Consider the following 19828-nt stretch of genomic DNA (forward strand, 5'->3'; position numbering starts at 1 on the left):
GCAGCTTCACACTTCACATTAGAGGAAAAAAAGTCCTCTCTAACCAGTTTTTCATTCATTCACTCAATTCAGACAGGCCTTGTGGAAAAATAGGTTAATTTCAGTTTTCCTCTTGACTCATGGTGGGGAACTGTTCAGACATGACTTTATGCTGAAGGATTTCAGGTTGTAATACCACCTTCAACCAGCAGATGTCCACATTTCGCCTTGTCTCCAACAGGCTGTGATGAAACTACAAGTTGAACCGTCTGTGTTTGACATCTTCTGCAGCCTTTATACTTTAAATGACTGATTTTTATTACTCTCCTCTTAACAGGGGCCTCCTGGATTGCCAGGATTTCCAGGAACACCAGGACTTCCAGTGAGTTTTCCCATTATCCAGAATCATACTGAAATGATGCCCAATCTGAGGCTACTTTGCCCCAAAACCACGCTGCATATGTGATGTAACTTCCTGTTTACGTCCTGTTTTACAGGGTCTGCCCGGGCAGGACGGACCTCCAGGCCCGAGAGGAGTGCCGGGTTGCAACGGTACAAAGGTATCTGATGAAAAGTCTTTCCTCACGTTAAAACAAATGACAGTAAACTGCCATCTGAATATAACTGAAGATGTAACTGAACATTGTGACAATATAGTTAAGAATACTTTAATGTGAGAATCCTTACATAAATTGGATTAATGCTGAAAAGGGAGGAGTTCAAAAATATAAACTCTTATATTTGCCAAATTTCTTTATCATTATTCACTGAAAAACCCTATTTAATGCCATGAAATAAACCTTTTTTGAGCTCCTTCAAACAAATCTTAACTCGAAGTCCACTTACTTTTTCTGGAGTGTTTTTTTCTGTGTATTAAATTTGTCTTCTCTCCAGGGCGAGAGGGGTTTCCCAGGAAATTCAGGAATCATCGGACAGCCAGGACGGCCGGTGAGTTTGCCGCGATGAAGAGGAAATCTGTTCACTGTCAGACAGTTTAACGCGATGATAAATATTCTCCTTCAACACTCACTTCTTCTCTGTTTTTCTCCTTTCCAGGGTCCACCTGGTCTGCCAGGACCAAAGGTGAGTGTATGGGCCAGGAATACTGAGCTCATCTTTATTTGACCTGCTAGTGTGTTACAGCTTTCACCTGTATCATTGTTAGTGGAACACATATACATCTCTATACATCTCCCGTCATGGCTCCACCTAATTTATGTGTTTAATTAAGAAACCTAGATTGAAGTGCGTGCAATTTACAAGTACAAAATACAATAGAAATACATTTTTTTCTTTTTTCTTTTCTTTTTAAATACACAATGCTGCTTTTGTTTTATTTGCTGCACTTTAATGAAGTTTTTACAGAATTTATTTCATAAGAAACACATGTGACTTGAAACCTTTTGCCACGTTTTGCCACAAGATGGTGCCGTTTAATTTGATTTGAATTCTGCAACGAAGCAGACGGTTTTCATGCAGCGGTGCTGAAGTGACAAACCTCAGACAAATGGCGGGTGCTTCTTTGCCTCTTGTGAACAGGCCACTGACACTCCTCTGCTTTCCTCCTCTGCAGGGAGACCCCGGCGACGTGATCTCCACCAACCGTTTTGGAGAGAAAGGAGCAGTCGGGCTGCCCGGATTGCCGGGAGTTCCTGTGAGTTTTTGCGCCCTTTAACCTCTTACAAATAAAGAGGCTGAATCTGAACCAAAACTAACAACCAATGTATATGTAATGCCTTCAGCGCCCAAAAATAGGATTATTCCAAATTTAAAGCCACATGAGGCCAAAACAAATGCAGAAAAACTGTATGTTAAACGGTTATTAATGTCCGCGTGTGTTCATGTCACAGGGCAGTCCCGGAAACCCTGGTTCGCCAGGTCCACTGGGCCCTCCAGGACCAAGAGGCTACGAGGTAAAGAAGCCTGCTGCAAGGCCTCATATCATATCACTGTCAATCTGTGTTTCATGTACATTTTCATTTCAGCTGAACAGTTAAAGTTAATAATATTGTTTTCTGATGTTTTTTCCAGGGTCGTCCAGGTAGTCCCGGTCCTCCTGGACCAAAGGTGTGTTCAAACATTGACGAGTCAATAGAGAAAGAGATTGATGCTATTTCATTAACAACAAAAACCAAATTAACGCAGATGAAGCGATCATGCATTTCCTCTACATGAATCCTCCTGCTGACAATTAAGTGTTGTGAACATACAAGCTTGTTGTTGGGTCATTAAATGACACAATGGTTCCCTGCCTTCTCCAACAGGGAAACATGGGATTGAACTTCCAAGGACCCAAAGGAGAGAAGGTATTTACTGTGTTAGCGGTGAAAAAGTTTGACTGTCATCATCAGCCACTAATAAGAGGCTTAAAACTTAAGAACAAGAGTAATCTCACATCTTTATACTGCTGTCTACTCCATTCTAAACCTCCTCTTTCTGTGTGTCTGTGTGTGAACACAGGGTGAACCAGGTTTGCCAGGACCTCCTGGACCTCCGGGACAAGTTGGAGAACAGAAGAGACCACCTGAGACAGAAATTCAGAGAGGAGACAAGGTAACACAACCAAGCCAGCACTGAGACTGATGCAAATCTACGGTTAAACACACCAAGCACTTCTAAATTTGGGTCAGTTGTTTTTTTTACCAAAGATCAAGACGTTTACAGTTAAGCTGCAGAACAGCAGGTTTGGATCTAATCTGTGAGGTGACAATAAAAAAAGGTGCACAGCAACAAAACTGGCATGAAATCGGCTAACGAAAGCCCAGACTACCCAGTCCCAGATAGTATCGGAACTTCTCGAGTCACCTGAACCCTGAATTTGATCCCTTTTGCACTGAGATTGCCACAGCCGATCATAGTAAGTATTCTTGGATTTAATGGGACATGTGATTGGCTCGCAACAGCAGCAGCTACAACTCACACTGCCTGCTGAATGGTATCAGTATGACACACATTAAGGGTGCCAGTATTGGTACATTAGGTGTGATGTAAATTAATAGATAACAATAATTCATGTCAGCCCATTTAGCAGCAAATTGCTGCCAGATGCTGCAAGGTTCACGTCATCCACTTGATGGCAGCAGAGTGTCCTGTAGCAGTAATTCACAGACGCTTCAGACACTTCTTTCGTGTGTTTGACTTTTTAAATCAGTCAGATTGTTTGGTTGAAGACTTGAACTCTGAATTTTTTTCTCTTGTGTGTTTGCTCTTTAGGGCGACCCCGGACTTCCAGGTCCCCGAGGTGATCCAGGCTATCCAGGACCTCCTGTAAGTATCTGTTCCCACCTGTAAATATCAGAAGGTAAAAAAGAGCCTGTAGGCACAGCACTCCACATCATTGAAATTTCACTAGCGACCTCCTGTACAGAAAAAAAAAGTAGTTAACATTCATGGTGTTGGCATGTGTTTTGTTGTCATTGTAGGGTCCCTCAGGTGGCCAGAAAGGAGAAAAGGGAGAACCAGGAGAATCAGGCAAACGAGTAAGTACAGTTCATACATGAACATAGATAGAACAAAGATACTTCTGTGCTTATTATGATGCAATATTTCCCAAAACCTCAACCTCGCTTCTACATGTCTATCCTGAACCCCTTCTTACAGCTAAACCTAATTCTAAAGGCCTCAGTATGCTTCAAAGTACTTACTGAATCATCTAAGAGCATCTGGAACCACATGTTTGACAATCATGCCCACATTACACAGCAATTGGCCATGTGACCACTGACCTCATGGAAAAAGCAGTGTGATGCAGCCAGGGGGAAGCTGTGATTGTAGGTGTTTTGCCCCGCCTTCGAGTATTACTATACACATGTTCACGCGAAATGATTTCCTAGTTCGTTTGAAGCATACTGAGGCCTTAAAAGGAACCAGAAATCCACCTGTTAACATTCAAGCCCTTTTCACAAAGTGAAAATGGGCCAAATTGTCCTCACTTTTCAAGCATATCCTCACTTGTAAGGTCTAAACTGAAATTGGTCCTTACAAAGATACAAAGGTACACGACCACACACACATTTTAATACTTTTATTGAAAAAACAGACCATAAATGTTTGTCTGGACCTCTTCCTGGTCACGCCTTTTTTCTATCTACAGGGCAAACCAGGCAAAGACGGCGACCCTGGCTCTCCAGGCTTCCCCGTGAGTTTGCCAGCAAAGCAGACAATTCATGATACTTATTGTTTCATTTGGAAAATTTTATCAGTTCTTTTTTTTAATCTATCACGTGTCTTATTTACGTTTTTTTTTCCCCTTGTTCATTATCAGGGAGTCAAAGGAGAACCAGGCCTTCCAGGTCCTCCAGGCAGGGATGGAGAGAGAGTAGGTTGCCTCTTCTAAAACTAAGTTCACATGATGATGTCATGGCTTGTAATAACTTTCCCCTTTCCCTCTCTTTTTAGGGTATAAAAGGTGAACGTGGATACCCAGGCCCACCAGGAGTGGTGTGTATTCTGCATGTTTCTCACAAGATTCTTCTGGAGATAGCGTCCCACAGTCTTCAGCGGATAGTTCAGTGGATAGCTGAATTGTCTTGGAGATTTTTTTCCATGACAACTCAATTATCTACTCAGTTTCACAAATTTGTATTCGCAACGGGAAACTGTATTCAGTATGCTCTGCAAGTACTGTCCAAGTGCTCTTAAGCAAGACAGTGACAATAGAATACTGTGGCTGAACTAGCAGCTCCACAGATGTGAGTGTTTGTAACCATGAAGTAAAGCTCAATGAATAAATAAAACAATAAAGAAATTGATTAATAAAAGCCCCATGTAAATGCACAAATGCATGACATTCTTGTGACCACTGGGTGGGGACATTTTCTTGCTGCCTAGCTTTTCTTCTAATTTATGTTATTTCTTAATTTAAAAAAATAAATATATCTAAAGCCTTTCGACCACTACTTGCATCTCCTTTGGTGTCTAATAGTAAGGCAAATTTGGAATCAAAAATTGAGCCAAAAAGGGGAAAAGAAAGTGCACAACATGCTACTGACCACTAGATGGTGCCATTTCCCTCTGTCTCACCTTCTCACTTTTCCCAATATATCAAAGTGATTAATACTGTACATTAATAATTGTTATTGTTACTTTATTTAATTTTATGTCTTAATAAAAATATCAAATACATTTTCATTCTTTGAGTGTGACCCTTCTGAATTTATTTTGTTCCGACTGGCCCACTAGGCGATTGGCGGGCTGCCGGGAGGTCGGGTCGGTCCTAAAGGTGAGCCCGGGTACCCCGGAGCGCCTGGACTTAAAGGAGAGAGAGGACCAGCAGGTAAACACAAACGCACTCACACAGACACAAACTCTCAGATATATTATTTGCAGTGAGGTTGTTTTAGTAATGCTAATACTGGAGCTGAAGAAACCCAGATTTTGGCACCATACCATTGCAAAAAAATACTCAGTAACAACTGTTAGTTGCAGCCCTAAATAACTGAGCTGAATGAAGACGTTTCAATTATATTATGATGTGAACTTTCCCCTCCTGTCTTCTTCAGGTTTAACAGGACCTCCAGGAGTGCCAGGACTTCCTGCTAGCGGTGGTGGTGGACTGCCTGGACCACCAGGCTTCCCAGGAGACAGAGGTCAGAAGGGAGAGATCGGCACTCCAGGGCTGTCTTTGCCTGGTCCACCAGGACGTTCGGGGTCTCCTGGTCTCCAGGGTCCACCGGGACTCCCTGGTCCTCCAGGCTTTTCCACAGGACAAAACTGCGTCCCTGGAGAGCCTGGGCTTCCTGGTGTTCAGGGAGAGACAGGTTACCCGGGAGAGACAGGCCAGAAAGGTGAGAGATGCTAGTGTTCATTCAAAAATTCTAAAGATTAAATGATTAAATTTAAGATGGCCGCCCTGTACGTGCACCACCACACGGAGTACACCGACCCCAGCGATCTGATTGCTGTTTCAGGTGAGAAGGGTGAAACCTGTGTGAACTGCTTTGGTGGCACCAGTCCCATCCCAGGACCCCCAGGACCTCCAGGACAGCCCGGATTCCCCGGTAACACCACTTAACTTTCTTCTCAACCAGTTCCCACAGGAAGCATTAACACCTTCTGAGTGATTCATGTATTTGTAAAGTGTTGTTGCTGTCTATGTAGAAATAATTAAACATTAGCTCGTGCTAGCTAATGTTGATTTTGATTATTTGTTTTAATTTAATTTAAAGAGATTCAGCAGTGCTCATTAACATATTCTATACACACTGTGGTCAGTTAATATATAAATTAGAGCTTTGCTTTAAAAATTTCTGGAAAGAGGTATGGTTCTAGTCCTAGGTCCTAGTTCTCATTCACTGCAAATCTGTAGTATACAGGACATCCCTGGATCATTCCTTTTGTAATTCCTTTTTTCTCCTCCATCAGGATCTCCTGGCTCTCCGGGTATCAAAGGAGATAGAGGAATTCCAGGAACACCTGGTGGCAGTGGAGCCCCTGTGAGTACAATTGAAAACACAAAAATCAGAAAACGAAAAAAATGAAAGCACAAAAATCAAATAATCTAATATGAGCAATATTTTCTCCTCCCTCTCCTTTCCAGGGTAGCCCTGGTCCTCAAGGTGCTCCAGGGTTCCCCGGGGAGAAGGGAGACCCAGGCGATGCCATCACAGTGAGTGGGGTCAGGGGAGAGAAGGGTGACACCGGCTTCCCTGGGCCACCTGGTCTGCCAGGTCTAGATGGTCGACCTGGTCGTGATGGTCAGCCTGGACCTTCTGGACCCAAAGGAGCTCCTGTAGGTGGCTTCCACTCACTCTGTCCATCATTTCAACTGATCCGTGATCCATTTCATAACTAGCATGCGTTCAACAGGGCTCGCTGCAAGTGAAAGGAGAACGAGGCCCCCCCGGTGAGCCGGGTGCCTCAGGAATTCCAGGAGACAGGGGTCCTCCAGGAAGCCCTGGCTTTGGACCTCAGGGACCTCCAGGAGAGAAAGGTGTCCAGGGTGTCTCAGGAAGACCTGGAGGTCCCGGCGCACCCGGTAAGAAGACAATTTCAAGTTTATTTTGTTTACGATCCAAATAAAACATTAAATAATAAAATTTAAAAATCAAATAAACACTTCTTTTTATAGTATTGCTCTGATTCAACCTGCAGTAGAGCTGAAAAAATGAAGGGATGAATTGTGGCCCCTGGAACAGATGAGGGAAATGTTGAGTTTTTGTTACGAACACACAACAGCAGAGGAGAAGTACTTTATCCTGGTAAATGGGGGCAAATCGTGCCTAAATAAAATGAACTATGTGTACAGAACAGTGAAAAATTGAAAATAAACAACTAAAGAGAGTTTACAACATGCACACTTTTCAGTGTATGACTTCATGCTTTCATAGAAAGTACTAGTACATTTACCTTTTACCTGCTCACTGAAACCATCTTTCTCCATGCAGGTGCCAAAGGTGAACCAGGCCTGTCGGTGGCTGAGAAAGGCTTACCAGGACCCAGAGGACAGGATGGCGAACCAGGACTGCCTGGCTCACCAGGTACACAAAAATTACTTTAAAGGACTTCTTAATGCAGAGCACACTCCAGGTAACCAATATGACAAATGTTTCAGTTGTCTGATTGGCTTTTTCATGTTGTCATTTTCTGTTGTCAGGTAGCCCAGGTCAGCCTGGACAGAATGGATTCCCTGGTTTACCAGGAGCAAAGGGAGAACCCGGTCTCCCAGGCATTGGACTCCCAGGACCACCAGGAGCTAAAGGTAAAAACAGTAATCCCAAATTATTCCTCCTAACCCGCCTACCTTTGCAGCTATCTCTCCCTATCCTCTTCCTCTTCCCTCCTTCACCTTCACATCCTCTTCTCAGTATGTCTTATGCCTCTTCTTCATGCTTTTAAAATAGTCTGCACAAATACCTTGTATCACATTTTTAACAACACCTTCCTCCTTTACCCTCACCCTCTGCCTTTTCCCCCACAGGATTCCCAGGTATCCCCGGCCAGTCAGGAGCTCCTGGAGGACCAGGCAGACCGGGAGTAGACGGACTCCCCGGCCAGCCTGGATTACCTGGAACCAAGGTGGATAGATGGATGGATGGATAGATACATTTGTTTTATCCATTAGTCCAATCTTTACCTGGATGTTGTGTCCCCAAGAAACAACAAGTTTCTGCATCTATTTATGATGTCCGTGCAACCCCGCGTTTTTGTATTGATTTTGCTCTTGTTTTCTTGTGTGTGACAGGGTGAACCAGGCTTTGGCCTTCCTGGCCCCCCAGGTTTGCCAGGAGTACCTGGAGGTAAAGGGTTCCCAGGACCTAAGGGAGATCCTGGTTTCCCTGGCACCCCTGGTTCACCTGGACGATCTGGATTTGATGGCTCTCCAGGAGCTAAAGGTATTCTGTAGATCTATTGCTCATTAGATGTTTTATTTTCAAGTGACATTTGTGTGAGTGTGATGAATCACAAAGGTGAGAGGGATTTGAATTTACTTGTGTATGTGAGATATGTGAAAATTACAAGCAAAAAAACAATTAACTGTCTCTGTGCAGGTGATCCCGGTACACCCGGTATACCTGGAGCTCGTGGCCCACCTGGACTCCCCACCGTCGGCTCCTTGGGACCACCTGGCGCACCTGGATCCCCTGGCCCAATGGGACCACCAGGTGAGATAAATTAGTAGTTTCCTGCATAGCTGATATCAAAATTAAAAAATCGATCTTCGATCTAGCGATCTTCTTATTGTTGTGTTGATTGGAACTGGCACATGTACAGTACTGCTGTTACTCGAAACATCAGATTTAGATTTATTGTTTGTAGAAGAACAGTAGTGAGACGCGTTCGTGAAATATTTGATTGTTTGTTAGTCTCCAGGACTGTGCATGACCACCCACTTGTCCATGTTTTGAGCTTGTAAAGGTGTCTGGATTAATTTTGGTCCAGGGGTTCAAAGTATGTATTGCACACTTTCCCAAATGAGCACCCACCTGAGTGGCGGGGTTTTTGTGCTTGATTGAAAATCACAGTCATCCTTTTGGTTGGTGATGAAGGGGTGTGTGTGCACTGAATGAGGGTTACCACATTACTGGATGGCAACTGTACCCTGATCTGGGGAACTTTTCCTCACACCTCGTTTCTGCTTTCATTTGAGCCTCTTGCCCATTGTGCCCCTTACTTGGCTGTGCCACCTCCTGCATACATTGTTTGTTCTATATTACAGCGCTACATCACTGTCTTCACGAGCACACCAATCGCAAATTAACCTTAAAGAGTTTTCAGTTCACCAGTATTTTCCTCAACCACTTCTCTCACCATGGCACCTCACCACTTTAACCTCACACCGCCCATCCTTTGAATGTACACAAAAACCAAAAACTAACCCACATCCAATAAAATCATCGAATACTCTGAGCATGCATTGGTTGCTACTGGACACGCCCAGTGTTCCTGACGACTCTGTGACACCAAGAGCTGCGGTGCACATTCAGAAAACCAGTTTGAAAACCAGCCCCATTGAGATGTTTTAATGCATTTAATGCATTATACTCTGTTCTCCTCATCTCACCTTTGGCTAAATCCAACGCTTCACCCTCTGCGCTTTGAAACACGCCCCTCCTTTACCGGCGACCCGCTGATGCCAAGGCGAGAAAGGTATTATAACCCAACACTAGTGCTGGTTGATGGCCATTTAATGGTGACGCATACAGTATGGCTGTGACAGTGGATGCGTATGTTTTTCCTTCAAATACACAGAAAATGTGTCATTTGAGATATTAAGACTTTGTTTTGTGTGGGGAGTTTTTGTTTTGTGTTTAATGATTTGTCTGCTACAGACACACAACTACTTGCATCTTGACTGTGTCAGACATTTGTCTTACTTCTAATTTTGTTGTGAACTCATTACCAGGGGATTAAGGCCCAGATAACACTCGATTTGTCTTCACAAATCTTTAACTTCATTTCCTGTATCTAAACAATGAAATCTTAACATCATCACTACAGGATTCCCAGGATCAAATGGAGAGAAGGGAGACCCTGGCCCTCCAGGTCTAGACATTCCAGGTCTGCCTGGAGACAGAGGAAGTCCTGGTTTCCCAGGTTCCCCAGGAGCAGTCGGAACCCCAGGACCTCCTGGAGGACCTGGACGGGATGGCCTGCCTGGACTGCCAGGTAAAATATAACTGTAACATCATTGATATCTAATCATGACTTAGTAGCCTAAGTGTAAAAGACTAATTTAGAATGTGGCCGGCTCAGTGAATACTGCGTTACGCACTGGTGTTCTTCCTGTCTTTGCATGACTGCGGCGTTAGCATTAGCATTAGCATGGACTGTCGAGCCCCACCTGCTAGCTGTAGTCAGTGTTTTATCTGTGCTGAAATGAGGAGGTGCTCAGATTTTACTGTCCAGTGCAGTCGTGAAGTCAGATGCACATTTAGCTGAGAATATTTAAGCAATAAACCTCACTGTCATTTGTGTAGTCACGAATGATGAAAGAAGTATGATAAACTACACTGACATAATGATGGAACAGATGATAACTAGTTCAGACCTCTGAGTCTAGGTGATTTGTTGACTGACTAAGGACAGCGATTAAGAAGTAGCTTTGCTAGCTGACAGGCTAATTGACAACCTCCACGGTTGCTGGCTAGCTAAATATTTAGCTAACTGCCTTTCTGTCTCGTTATTTATTTGGCTAACTGTCACAGTGGCCTAGCGGATTGCTGACTGGCTAGCTAGCTAACTACCAAGAAGTTTAGAGATGAAGTATCTGTTTACTGTCTGGCTGACCCATTGACCGAATGTTAATGTTTATTTTCTGCACTAACGTCTAATATCTGACCGGCTGCAGGTCAGAAAGGAGACATGGGTCCCATGGGACCCCCCGGACCCTCTGGAGGACCAGGAGGCCCAGGAGGGCCTGGTGCTCCTGGACTTAAAGGTACAACGAGCATACAGGCATTCATATATTCAATAAAGAAAGAAAGGACCTCGCTGATGGCTGTGCTAAATATCTCGGACATGTTCTCCTCTCCAGGTGAGTCTGGATTCCCAGGTAGAAACGGCGCCCCCGGTATTCCTGGTGGTAAAGGAGAGAGAGGCGACCCTGGCGTCCAGGGACCCCCAGGGCCCAGCCTGCCACCGTCGGTCACAAAGGGAGCCAAAGGAGATCCTGGACTACCAGGTACAGCTGAAAACACCATCATTACATCATTAAAGATCGATGACAAAATAGCACATTTTAAAAGCAGGTAGAAATATTGAATCATTACTAACTGTATTATTAAATACACATCACATTTTGGTTGTGTTTGTTCCACAGGTGCACCAGGTCTTCCAGGTCAGAAAGGCATCCCTGGTCTCTCCGGTGACCCTGGACTGTCAGGATCAGATGGACGCCCTGGACTACCCGGACCACCAGGCATGCGTTTAGTTCCTAACACGTACACACCCATGCTTACATAAATGCACATTTATTCATGCAAATACATTTCTAAGATAAGATAGATAAAATAAAAAAACTTTCCCACACAGAGGAAATTAAATTGCTACATGCAGCAAACAATAAAATATAGTGTGCTGTTTCCATTGTTCTGCAGGTCCCAAGGGAGATCCTGGCATCCCAGGAGGTCCAGGTGGCCCTGGAGCACCAGGACTGAAAGGCAGCATGGGTGAAATGGGATTTCCCGGTGCGTTCGAACCTCTTAAGTCTTTGTTTTCCAGTCGGTTTTTGACGACTTCCTGAAAGCTTTTCTTAAATTTCTACCAAAATCAAGATTCAATATTTAAAATTTCTGGAAAATATTTGAATTGCACTTGAGATTCTGGTTTTATTTTCGATCTTGGAGTCAAACCTACAAATGACCTTTAATGATAAACAAGATCATTTTACATATATAACTCACTACTGGACCATGCATGATAACATTAACCCTGATGTTGGTTATTATGAGTATGTGTCAGTCAACACAAGTAACTAAAACAACACCTGATTTTGTTCTCATGTCACAGGACCATCAGGGCAGAAGGGTCTACCAGGTCAGCCAGGTAGACCTGGATCCCCAGGACAGCCAGGATCATCTGGTTTCCCTGGAGCCAAAGGTGAACCAGGCTCAGCTGGAGTTGGACCACCCGGACCAGCCGGAATCAAGGTACAGGACACAACCTTACATTTCAGAAAAACTGTAAAGTGAAAATTTCGGTTCACACCTCATTTTATTTATGTCTCTCATAGGGTGAACCTGGCCAGCCAGGATTCCCAGGAAGTCCAGGACTTAAGGGAGGACCAGGATCACCCGGTCTTCCAGGTTTACCAGGAGGGCCAGGCGCCAAAGGCGACCCCGGTCTCCCAGGATTCCAAGGTAAATCTAACGTTTAAATACAGCAAGTTCAGGAAAGACCCTGAACCCAGAAGTCATAAAAGCAGGTGACACAGGTGAACACATATATATGATGTAATCTACTTATACTATTAGACAATATTTTTCTAACATACAATATATCATTTTATCTTTTTGCTGAGCTTAAATGTTGCAAGTAATGAAGTGTGTTTTAGATTATATCAAATCCAGCTGCCTTGCCAGGTGAACTGCTAGCTAAAAAAAGCAGCATTAAACTGATGCATGGTCCATCTCCTCTGTGTGCTCTCCTTTCAGGTTCTCCTGGTATCCCTGGTCCTAAGGGTCTTGACGGCGGGCCCGGCGCCTCAGGTCTCACTGGAGCTCCCGGTAGACCAGGAGAGCCTGGCCGACCAGGAGCTCCAGGGCTGCCAGGAGAAAAGGGTCAGGCAGGTCGGGACGGGATCCCAGGACCAGCTGGAGTCAAAGGAGAGCCAGGTAAGTCACTGCTCAGCATGCAATGTGTTTGGTAGATGTTGCTTGACTATCCATTTTGTATACTCAATTTTGTTTAAGTCTCATTCACTTAATTTCTGATTCATTTCTAACCTAGGGCTTCCTGGTTACGGTGGTCCCGGCCCAACTGGGCTTCCAGGGTTGCCAGGTGAATAACCACCCAGTGCATGTAGCAGTTTTGTTTGTCATGATTATTGTCTCCGCACTGATTCAACAATCTCTACTTTATCTCTCACTATGCGTTAAGGTGCAAAGGGAGACCCTGGGCTTCCCGGCCCAAGTGGCAGTCCTGGTTTCCCCGGTGCTAAAGGAGAAGCTGGTTTCCCTGGTGCCCCTGGTCCTGCAGGTAGCAGCGGCCCTCCTGGGCCTCCAGGACTGGCTCTGCAGGGCCCCAAAGGACTCCAAGGACCACCTGGGCCGCCTGGAAGAGCAGGTATAGAACCTGGATTTAGTATCTACCACCACATGTACTGCCAGAAATTGCTGCCTGGTTTCCTCAGATCAGTTTCTTAACTCCAACAGCATTGTCCAAGTGATCCTAATGCAACAAACCCCATTACATTACCCCCTACAGTTCATGGTGGAAGAAGCATGCAATATGCTTTGAAAAATAGAGCTCATAGTTGACATACAAAACCACCAGCACCGTCTGGGTAAAATTCTGAATTTACAGCACAAACATTACAGGTGCAGCCTAAAGCAAAGGCAGCACTGATGAATGCCCAGGTGACCACCGAGAACCAGACAGCAAATGGCAGAAATGGCACTTTAAATGTGAATGCTTTCATGTCAGCTGATTTGCATGAGACATTGTTGCACCAATCGCCACCAGGGGCGTAAGAGCCACGTCACTGTTTGAGCACCACCTGTCCAGTCATTGTCAAGAACACTGAGCACGGATGCCGTGCACACTCTTCCACCCCCCAATCCCCTTTCACCAGGAAACGTCGGAGTGCTCCTCACACACCAATCACTGTTTGTCACTGGGGCTTGAACACACCCCCCAAAAATAAGCATGCTTTTATACCACTTTGACGTCCTTTTCATCATCCAGTTTTTGTTTTCTTTTATCCGCCAATCCATCTGTCCTCATGTCTCCTCACACCCTTGCCCTCTTCTCCTGATCCCATAATGGGGGAAGCTGTAATCATCCATCTCTCCACAGCCCTGAAGGACTGTATATGTGTGTGTGTGTGCTGGTCTTCTTCTCTGGCCATTGTTACCACAAAACATGTGTGTCCATTGTTTGTGGTTGTTTTAGATCATTGAAATGTTGGTGTGAAACAGCTGAGCCTGGAAAAAAACTCTTAACTGCATTGTAAAGATTGAGTTCAAGATAGATTTTGTTTATTGAGTTTAAATTGGATTCAGTACCAGTTACGGTTTTGTTAGTCGCAATGAAAAATACCCTGAAAACCTGGTTTCAAACCTTTAGTATTATTTAATCAGAGTCTAACACTCAAAAGTTCAGACAAAGCAAACAAACCAAAAAAAAAAACATATAACAACATGTAACTGAAAAACAGGTTTTTAGGGCCTTGAACAAAAACATGAATTGTTAAGTTTAGCAGATTTGGCTTGTCTAAGATTTTTCTCCAACTTCCCACAGTATTAATATAAACAATAGAGTCTAGTTGAGAGTGTTGGGGTTTGCATCTGGCTCTGCTGTCCTGAGTGTGTTTTGTCCCACCAGTTCGTCATCTGCATGGGCACTGTTCGTCCCAACACACACGTAAACGTTGAAAACAAGCCTAACACAGTGCTGGAATGGATCTCACACTGACAGAAGCCTTAGGAAAATGCACATGGTCTGATATGAGCAACCATTGCAATGGTTTTGAGTGTAGAAAAGGAGTATTTACTCTACATATCATTGCGGTCCTGTGAAAACATAACTTGAACACACAGTACGATCGAGTGTCCTATTCATTCATAATGTCTTTTTCAAAAGTAAACGTCAGCATTGGCTGCACACCAGCACTGTGATAGGCTAGTAAAAAAAACACTTGAGTGTTTTTCTGGGTGTCAAGGTGACAAAATGAAGCTATGACATTTTACCCCCTGTTTCCTGTGGCTTGGCCCCACCCACTGTGGTGTGGCCCCGCCTCTTCATTCGATGACACGTGCGTTCGGCCGCGACAGGTCCTTCAGGTCAGATCAACAGCATCCGGACTTCTTCTGCACGTTCCTTCCAGTACCACAAACTGACTTTAAAAACACTTTCTGATCTAGCAGGAATAAATTTCACCTGAAAACTGTTGGGAAATCACTGCATTTTCTAATTTCTCTCTTTATTTCTTCCTAATCACTGTCTTCTTTCACTGTCTGTGCACACCGATGGTAGCATAATGCACCTATAACAAGTAAGCACCTTTTTAAAAAATAAAGAAATAAAAAAATAGCTTAAAACTCACATTAGTTTTCTGTCACTTTTGGCATGTTATCTATCTCACATGTAGGCACTATCAATTACAAATCTAAAATGTAGAATGTGTTATGCATACATCATACAGTTTGTGCACAAAAACACACCAAATAACTAACTCACCTGAAATGTTAAATCATTGCTTTTACTTTGTCACATACTGTACTTTCACTTCTATTGGATTTTACTGAAATGTTGTTGTTCACATACAAGCATAAAATATTGAGAAAACTTTTATAATTTGAACATAATTAATATCTCCCAAATCCCTAAATTTCCTCCTTCCACCGTGCTGTTGAGAGTCTCTCCTGAGCCCCCTGCTGGTCACATGGTAGAAAAACAAGAGTCTACAGCTGTGCTAGCAGTGGCTCTGTGAGGCTGTATGTAGGCACAGCAGTGTCTTGAGCAAAGTGCTAAATGCTATGTGCTAAAAGTGACAATGTTAACACGCTGATGTTTATCAGGTGTGATATTTACCATGTTCACCATGTTAGTTTAACCTGTTAGCCTTTTTGTTAAGACCTCTTGGCTGCTTAAAGACAAAATATCTCTGGTTAGTCTGACTGTTTATCTGTCTTGATGCTTGCTTCCGTCTAAACCTCCTCTTCTTTTTGCCCTGTGCCGTCAACCCGGCTCTGCTTTCCCTGGGAATTCTGGACACCCTAGGTCCTCCAGGTTAGACTCCAGTGGTTTGATGGTGTTGATACATGCTGTGGCACTTGCTTTTAAATGTGTCTCTTTTCCTCATTTACCTTTTCTTTACCTCACAGGTCTGTTGGAAACAAATGATCTCATTGGTGGATTTAAAGCTCTGTTATTTATGAGAATAAAGATCGAAGTTTTCTCAGTCATTTGTGTAGAATTTGGGGATGAAACTCTTCAGTTTTGGGTTCCATTAATGAATGAATACTCTAAATAGTAGAGTTTCTTTCCATTCATTGAAAGTGTACTACTATTTAGAGTAAAAGCTGTTATCTGAGGTATTCGTTAATGTGTTGTGTGGCATAATTATTCTAACATAGTATATCATAAGTGCAGTTGATTTGTACAAGCGTGAGAAATATATAATATGCAGATGACCTGCTGCTGTATTTGTTTATTTCATGAGTCTGTTCTGGCTGCATTGTAACAAACAGGGTCTGGGTTGGTTCAGTTTCCATTCGTTCAGTAAAAAAAAAATATGAAGTGAGAATTTGGTTTATTACATCTTTGTCAGTTATGAAGTTAAATTTAGACGATGTCAACCACTAGATGGCAACAAAAGTTCTATAGAGTTGATGTGAACTGTTTTTATATGACAGAAACTCTTTTCAATGATAAATGGAAACCAAAATGATCCCAAACCTTGTGATATTGTAAGAAGAAAAAACTTGTATACACTACCATATTGTGTTGTTTCTCCATTATTCTGTACCTGATCTTTGACTTATGATGTCTGCCTATGAAGGTCCATCTGGCCCAGAGGGTCCCCGTGGGCCCCCAGGAAGTGGTGGGGTTAAGGGAGAGAAGGGTATTCCTGGCTCTCCTGGCCAGCCGGGCTTCCCTGGACAGAAGGGAGAGCTTGGTGTTCCCGGATTCCCGGTAAGATAATTTTGTTAAATTTTCTAAATTTGGTCTTTTGGACTTGAAGTTAAAGAAGTTAAAAAAATTCTACCAAAAATGTTTTGGGTTCGTCCAAGGGATTAACTGTGATTGTCAACTAAGATGTATGTACCTGTCTGGACCTCTTTCTAACAAGGGTCCCCCTGGTCTTCCCGGTGGTCCTGGTGTGAAAGGAGATATTGGTCTGCCTGGTGTCCCCGGATTCCCTGGTTAGTCCAATAGTTTAACAGCATTTTCTGATTCTTCCACAACCCAAAAATGTAGTTTTATATTATGTGTTAATCATAAGCAAAGCCCAAAGATTTGTTTCATTTGTATTTTTTCTAGGACCAAAGGGAGACCCAGGATCCCCTGGGGGCAGTGGCCTTCCTGGAGATCCTGGAGATGTTGGACCCACTGGTGGGTGAACACATTTAACAAGACACTGTTGTTGTAAATTGCTGGTGTCATGTTTCCTAGTGTTCTGACATCCTGTTGAATTATTTTAAACTGATTACTTTCCGTTATAACATTTGACATTTAGGCCCTCCTGGGGACCCCGGTGTACCTCCAGCTCCCATCGTGGTAAAGGGAGAGCGAGGACCCCCTGGTCCTCAGGGCCAGCCTGGTGCTCGGGGACCTCCTGGTTCTCCTGGGCGAGAGGGACTTCCAGGTCAGTTAACGTGGACTCTTTGATGGGACCTGTTGAGGGTCAGTTTCATGACAATTCTGTGTCTCACATGTGAACCCTGCGACAGCAGCTTGTATTTTCCTCCTCTGCTCTCTTTCTTTGATGGATATTGTGAATATCAAAGGTTTACTTTGGCTCCATCATGCACTTTCAGAGGTACTGCAGCAGACAGAGTTCCTCGCACTCTGTCAACTTTTTATTTTTCAATCGAACTATTGATATCCATGTCTGACCTTTTTAAATTAAAAATGTTTGCTCATCTAACAAAGAGGACGTTTCTCTCTCCCTGCTCTCAGGTCAATCTGGTGACCCTGGAGATTCTGGCCTGGAGGGTCCTCCTGGCTTCAGCGGCCCACCTGGCAGAAAGGGAGACAACGGACCCGCCGGTCAGCCTGGTAAGTGAAACAGGAATCAGACATACGGACATATCATAACCCCTCTGGCTCAGCCTAGCATCCCTCCCTAAAAATAAACACAAGCAATGATTTTTGTGGTGCGATGAGTGATGACATAAGACTGATATTTGGTGCCACCTAGTGGTTGAAACTTTCCTCCTGCTGAAAGTCGGCCTCATAATTTGTAAACTAGAAGCAGGATACCATCTTAATTTTTATATACGTATGCGTTTCTTCTGATCTTAGGTCAGCGTGGCTACCCTGGTCCCCCTGGTTCAGACGGTCCACAGGGTCCTCCTGGTCTACCAGGATCAGTGTCTGCAGCCCATGGCTTCCTCATCACCCGACACAGCCAGGGTCAGGATGTGCCCTACTGTCCTGATGGAACTAACCTCATCTATGATGGCTACTCCCTGCTGTATGTGCAGGGCAATGAGAGGGCACACGGACAGGACCTTGGTATGACAGATGAAGATCTCATTTGATGCTACAATCTCATTTGATCAAATATTAATATATATGATATTTGACCTTCTTCTTCTGTCCTCTGTTCCAGGCTCAGCCGGCAGCTGTCTGCGCAGGTTCAGCACCATGCCCTTCATGTTCTGCAACATTAACAACGTCTGCAACTTCGCCTCCCGCAATGACTACTCCTACTGGCTGTCCACGCCTGAGCCCATGCCCATGTCCATGGCCCCCATCACTGGAGAGAGCATCAAGCCTTACATCAGCAGGTAGGGGTGGAAAGAGGGAAAAACACCAAAGACATGAGTAAAGAGGTTGGATGAGGGGAGATGCAAGGTGCTCAATTTTAAATTTCTGTGTATGTGTCTAGTGTCTGTGTCTCTGTCCCCCCACCCACATGTGCAGGTGTTAGAGTCTTGTTATAATGTCTTAAATGTTGCTTTGTGCTGAGGTGTTCTTTTTCCCAATCCTACACTGTGCCTCCTGATTCTGATTCTAGGTGTGCAGTGTGTGAAGCTCCAGCCATGGTGATTGCAGTCCACAGTCAGACCATCCAGATTCCCAATTGCCCGTCGAATTGGGAATCTCTGTGGATAGGATACTCCTTCATGATGGTAGGACATTACACCTATACACACCAGCCCTGTTTACAAAATGCATTCTCTGGCTCCTAAACGTGATGGCAACCATCACACCTTAATTTGAACCTAAATTAATGCTGGTTTAGCCACAACTGCAAATCTAAACTGTCCAACAGCCATTTGAAGCACTTGAGACCCCCCTTTACACTGTGTCAAAGGATCTCTCAGGATAGAGAATTGAGAGAATCCAACACAGTCTCACTCCCAACTCGTCACATTGCTTGGTTAGTGGCCCTACACTTCAAACCACGATGCTCTGAGTACCCCTCTAGCATCAGTTTTGCACATGCAGGGCCACATCCAAGTTATCCGTAATGAATATGCAACATCAGACTAGAAACCTTCAGACAGACTTTCAAAATAAAACTTGAGTTTAGGCAACATAACCACTTGTTCAGGTTTAGTCAATAAAATTGGGTTAAAATAAGTATGTTAGTTCGGTACATATGTATATTAAGTTTCATCACCTCAGTTACATACATTAAATTGCTTTACTTACAGTACGTATAGAAGTTAAAAATAAGTCAACATTCCATTAGGTATCACATGGGACACAAACCGCAGTCTCCTGGTTGAAAGTTCTGTGCTTGACCCATCCAACCACCTCAATGTCCTCCGTAGGCTTTTCTTGCTATTTATACTTTGTTATTTAACATGCTGGGAGTGAGAACGGACTACCCTGTGTGCATCTAACCAGGAAGACACCTTATCATTTGCCGTGTTTGCATTGTTGGCATTGTTTATATTTTGGATACCTACTTATTGATTAGTTTTGTACTTGCACGCTCTTTGATATTTCATATTTGCCCTCTTTCCCACTTTGCACTGCAACTGCTGCACAACCATTTCCCTCAGTGTAC

The 19828-nt window shown here is 43.9% G+C and overlaps 1 protein-coding gene across 1 annotated transcript in view; it reads left to right on the plus strand.

Moving 5' to 3' along the window:
- Positions 1-19828, plus strand: part of col4a5 (collagen, type IV, alpha 5 (Alport syndrome)) — a 44192-nt gene that overhangs the window by 23480 nt on the left and 884 nt on the right. The window contains exons 5-47 of the mRNA XM_041965663.1: positions 317-361; positions 477-539; positions 874-927; positions 1036-1062; positions 1553-1633; positions 1830-1892; positions 2011-2046; positions 2244-2285; positions 2440-2532; positions 3193-3246; positions 3402-3458; positions 4073-4117; positions 4244-4297; positions 4378-4419; positions 5161-5254; positions 5481-5765; positions 5889-5978; positions 6343-6413; positions 6518-6709; positions 6787-6955; positions 7365-7457; positions 7574-7678; positions 7898-7995; positions 8162-8312; positions 8469-8582; positions 9919-10086; positions 10769-10858; positions 10955-11101; positions 11240-11338; positions 11517-11606; positions 11929-12068; positions 12152-12278; positions 12573-12752; positions 12868-12918; positions 13018-13203; positions 16643-16776; positions 16934-17006; positions 17125-17196; positions 17321-17449; positions 17764-17862; positions 18109-18321; positions 18419-18596; positions 18827-18941. Of these exons, the coding sequence (XP_041821597.1) occupies positions 317-361; positions 477-539; positions 874-927; positions 1036-1062; positions 1553-1633; positions 1830-1892; positions 2011-2046; positions 2244-2285; positions 2440-2532; positions 3193-3246; positions 3402-3458; positions 4073-4117; positions 4244-4297; positions 4378-4419; positions 5161-5254; positions 5481-5765; positions 5889-5978; positions 6343-6413; positions 6518-6709; positions 6787-6955; positions 7365-7457; positions 7574-7678; positions 7898-7995; positions 8162-8312; positions 8469-8582; positions 9919-10086; positions 10769-10858; positions 10955-11101; positions 11240-11338; positions 11517-11606; positions 11929-12068; positions 12152-12278; positions 12573-12752; positions 12868-12918; positions 13018-13203; positions 16643-16776; positions 16934-17006; positions 17125-17196; positions 17321-17449; positions 17764-17862; positions 18109-18321; positions 18419-18596; positions 18827-18941 (4509 nt within the window). The remainder of the gene's footprint in view (positions 1-316; positions 362-476; positions 540-873; positions 928-1035; positions 1063-1552; positions 1634-1829; positions 1893-2010; positions 2047-2243; positions 2286-2439; positions 2533-3192; positions 3247-3401; positions 3459-4072; positions 4118-4243; positions 4298-4377; positions 4420-5160; positions 5255-5480; positions 5766-5888; positions 5979-6342; positions 6414-6517; positions 6710-6786; positions 6956-7364; positions 7458-7573; positions 7679-7897; positions 7996-8161; positions 8313-8468; positions 8583-9918; positions 10087-10768; positions 10859-10954; positions 11102-11239; positions 11339-11516; positions 11607-11928; positions 12069-12151; positions 12279-12572; positions 12753-12867; positions 12919-13017; positions 13204-16642; positions 16777-16933; positions 17007-17124; positions 17197-17320; positions 17450-17763; positions 17863-18108; positions 18322-18418; positions 18597-18826; positions 18942-19828) is intronic.

Source organism: Chelmon rostratus, chromosome 23, assembly GCF_017976325.1.
Source record: "Chelmon rostratus isolate fCheRos1 chromosome 23, fCheRos1.pri, whole genome shotgun sequence".
NCBI classification, from domain to species: domain Eukaryota; kingdom Metazoa; phylum Chordata; class Actinopteri; order Chaetodontiformes; family Chaetodontidae; genus Chelmon; species Chelmon rostratus.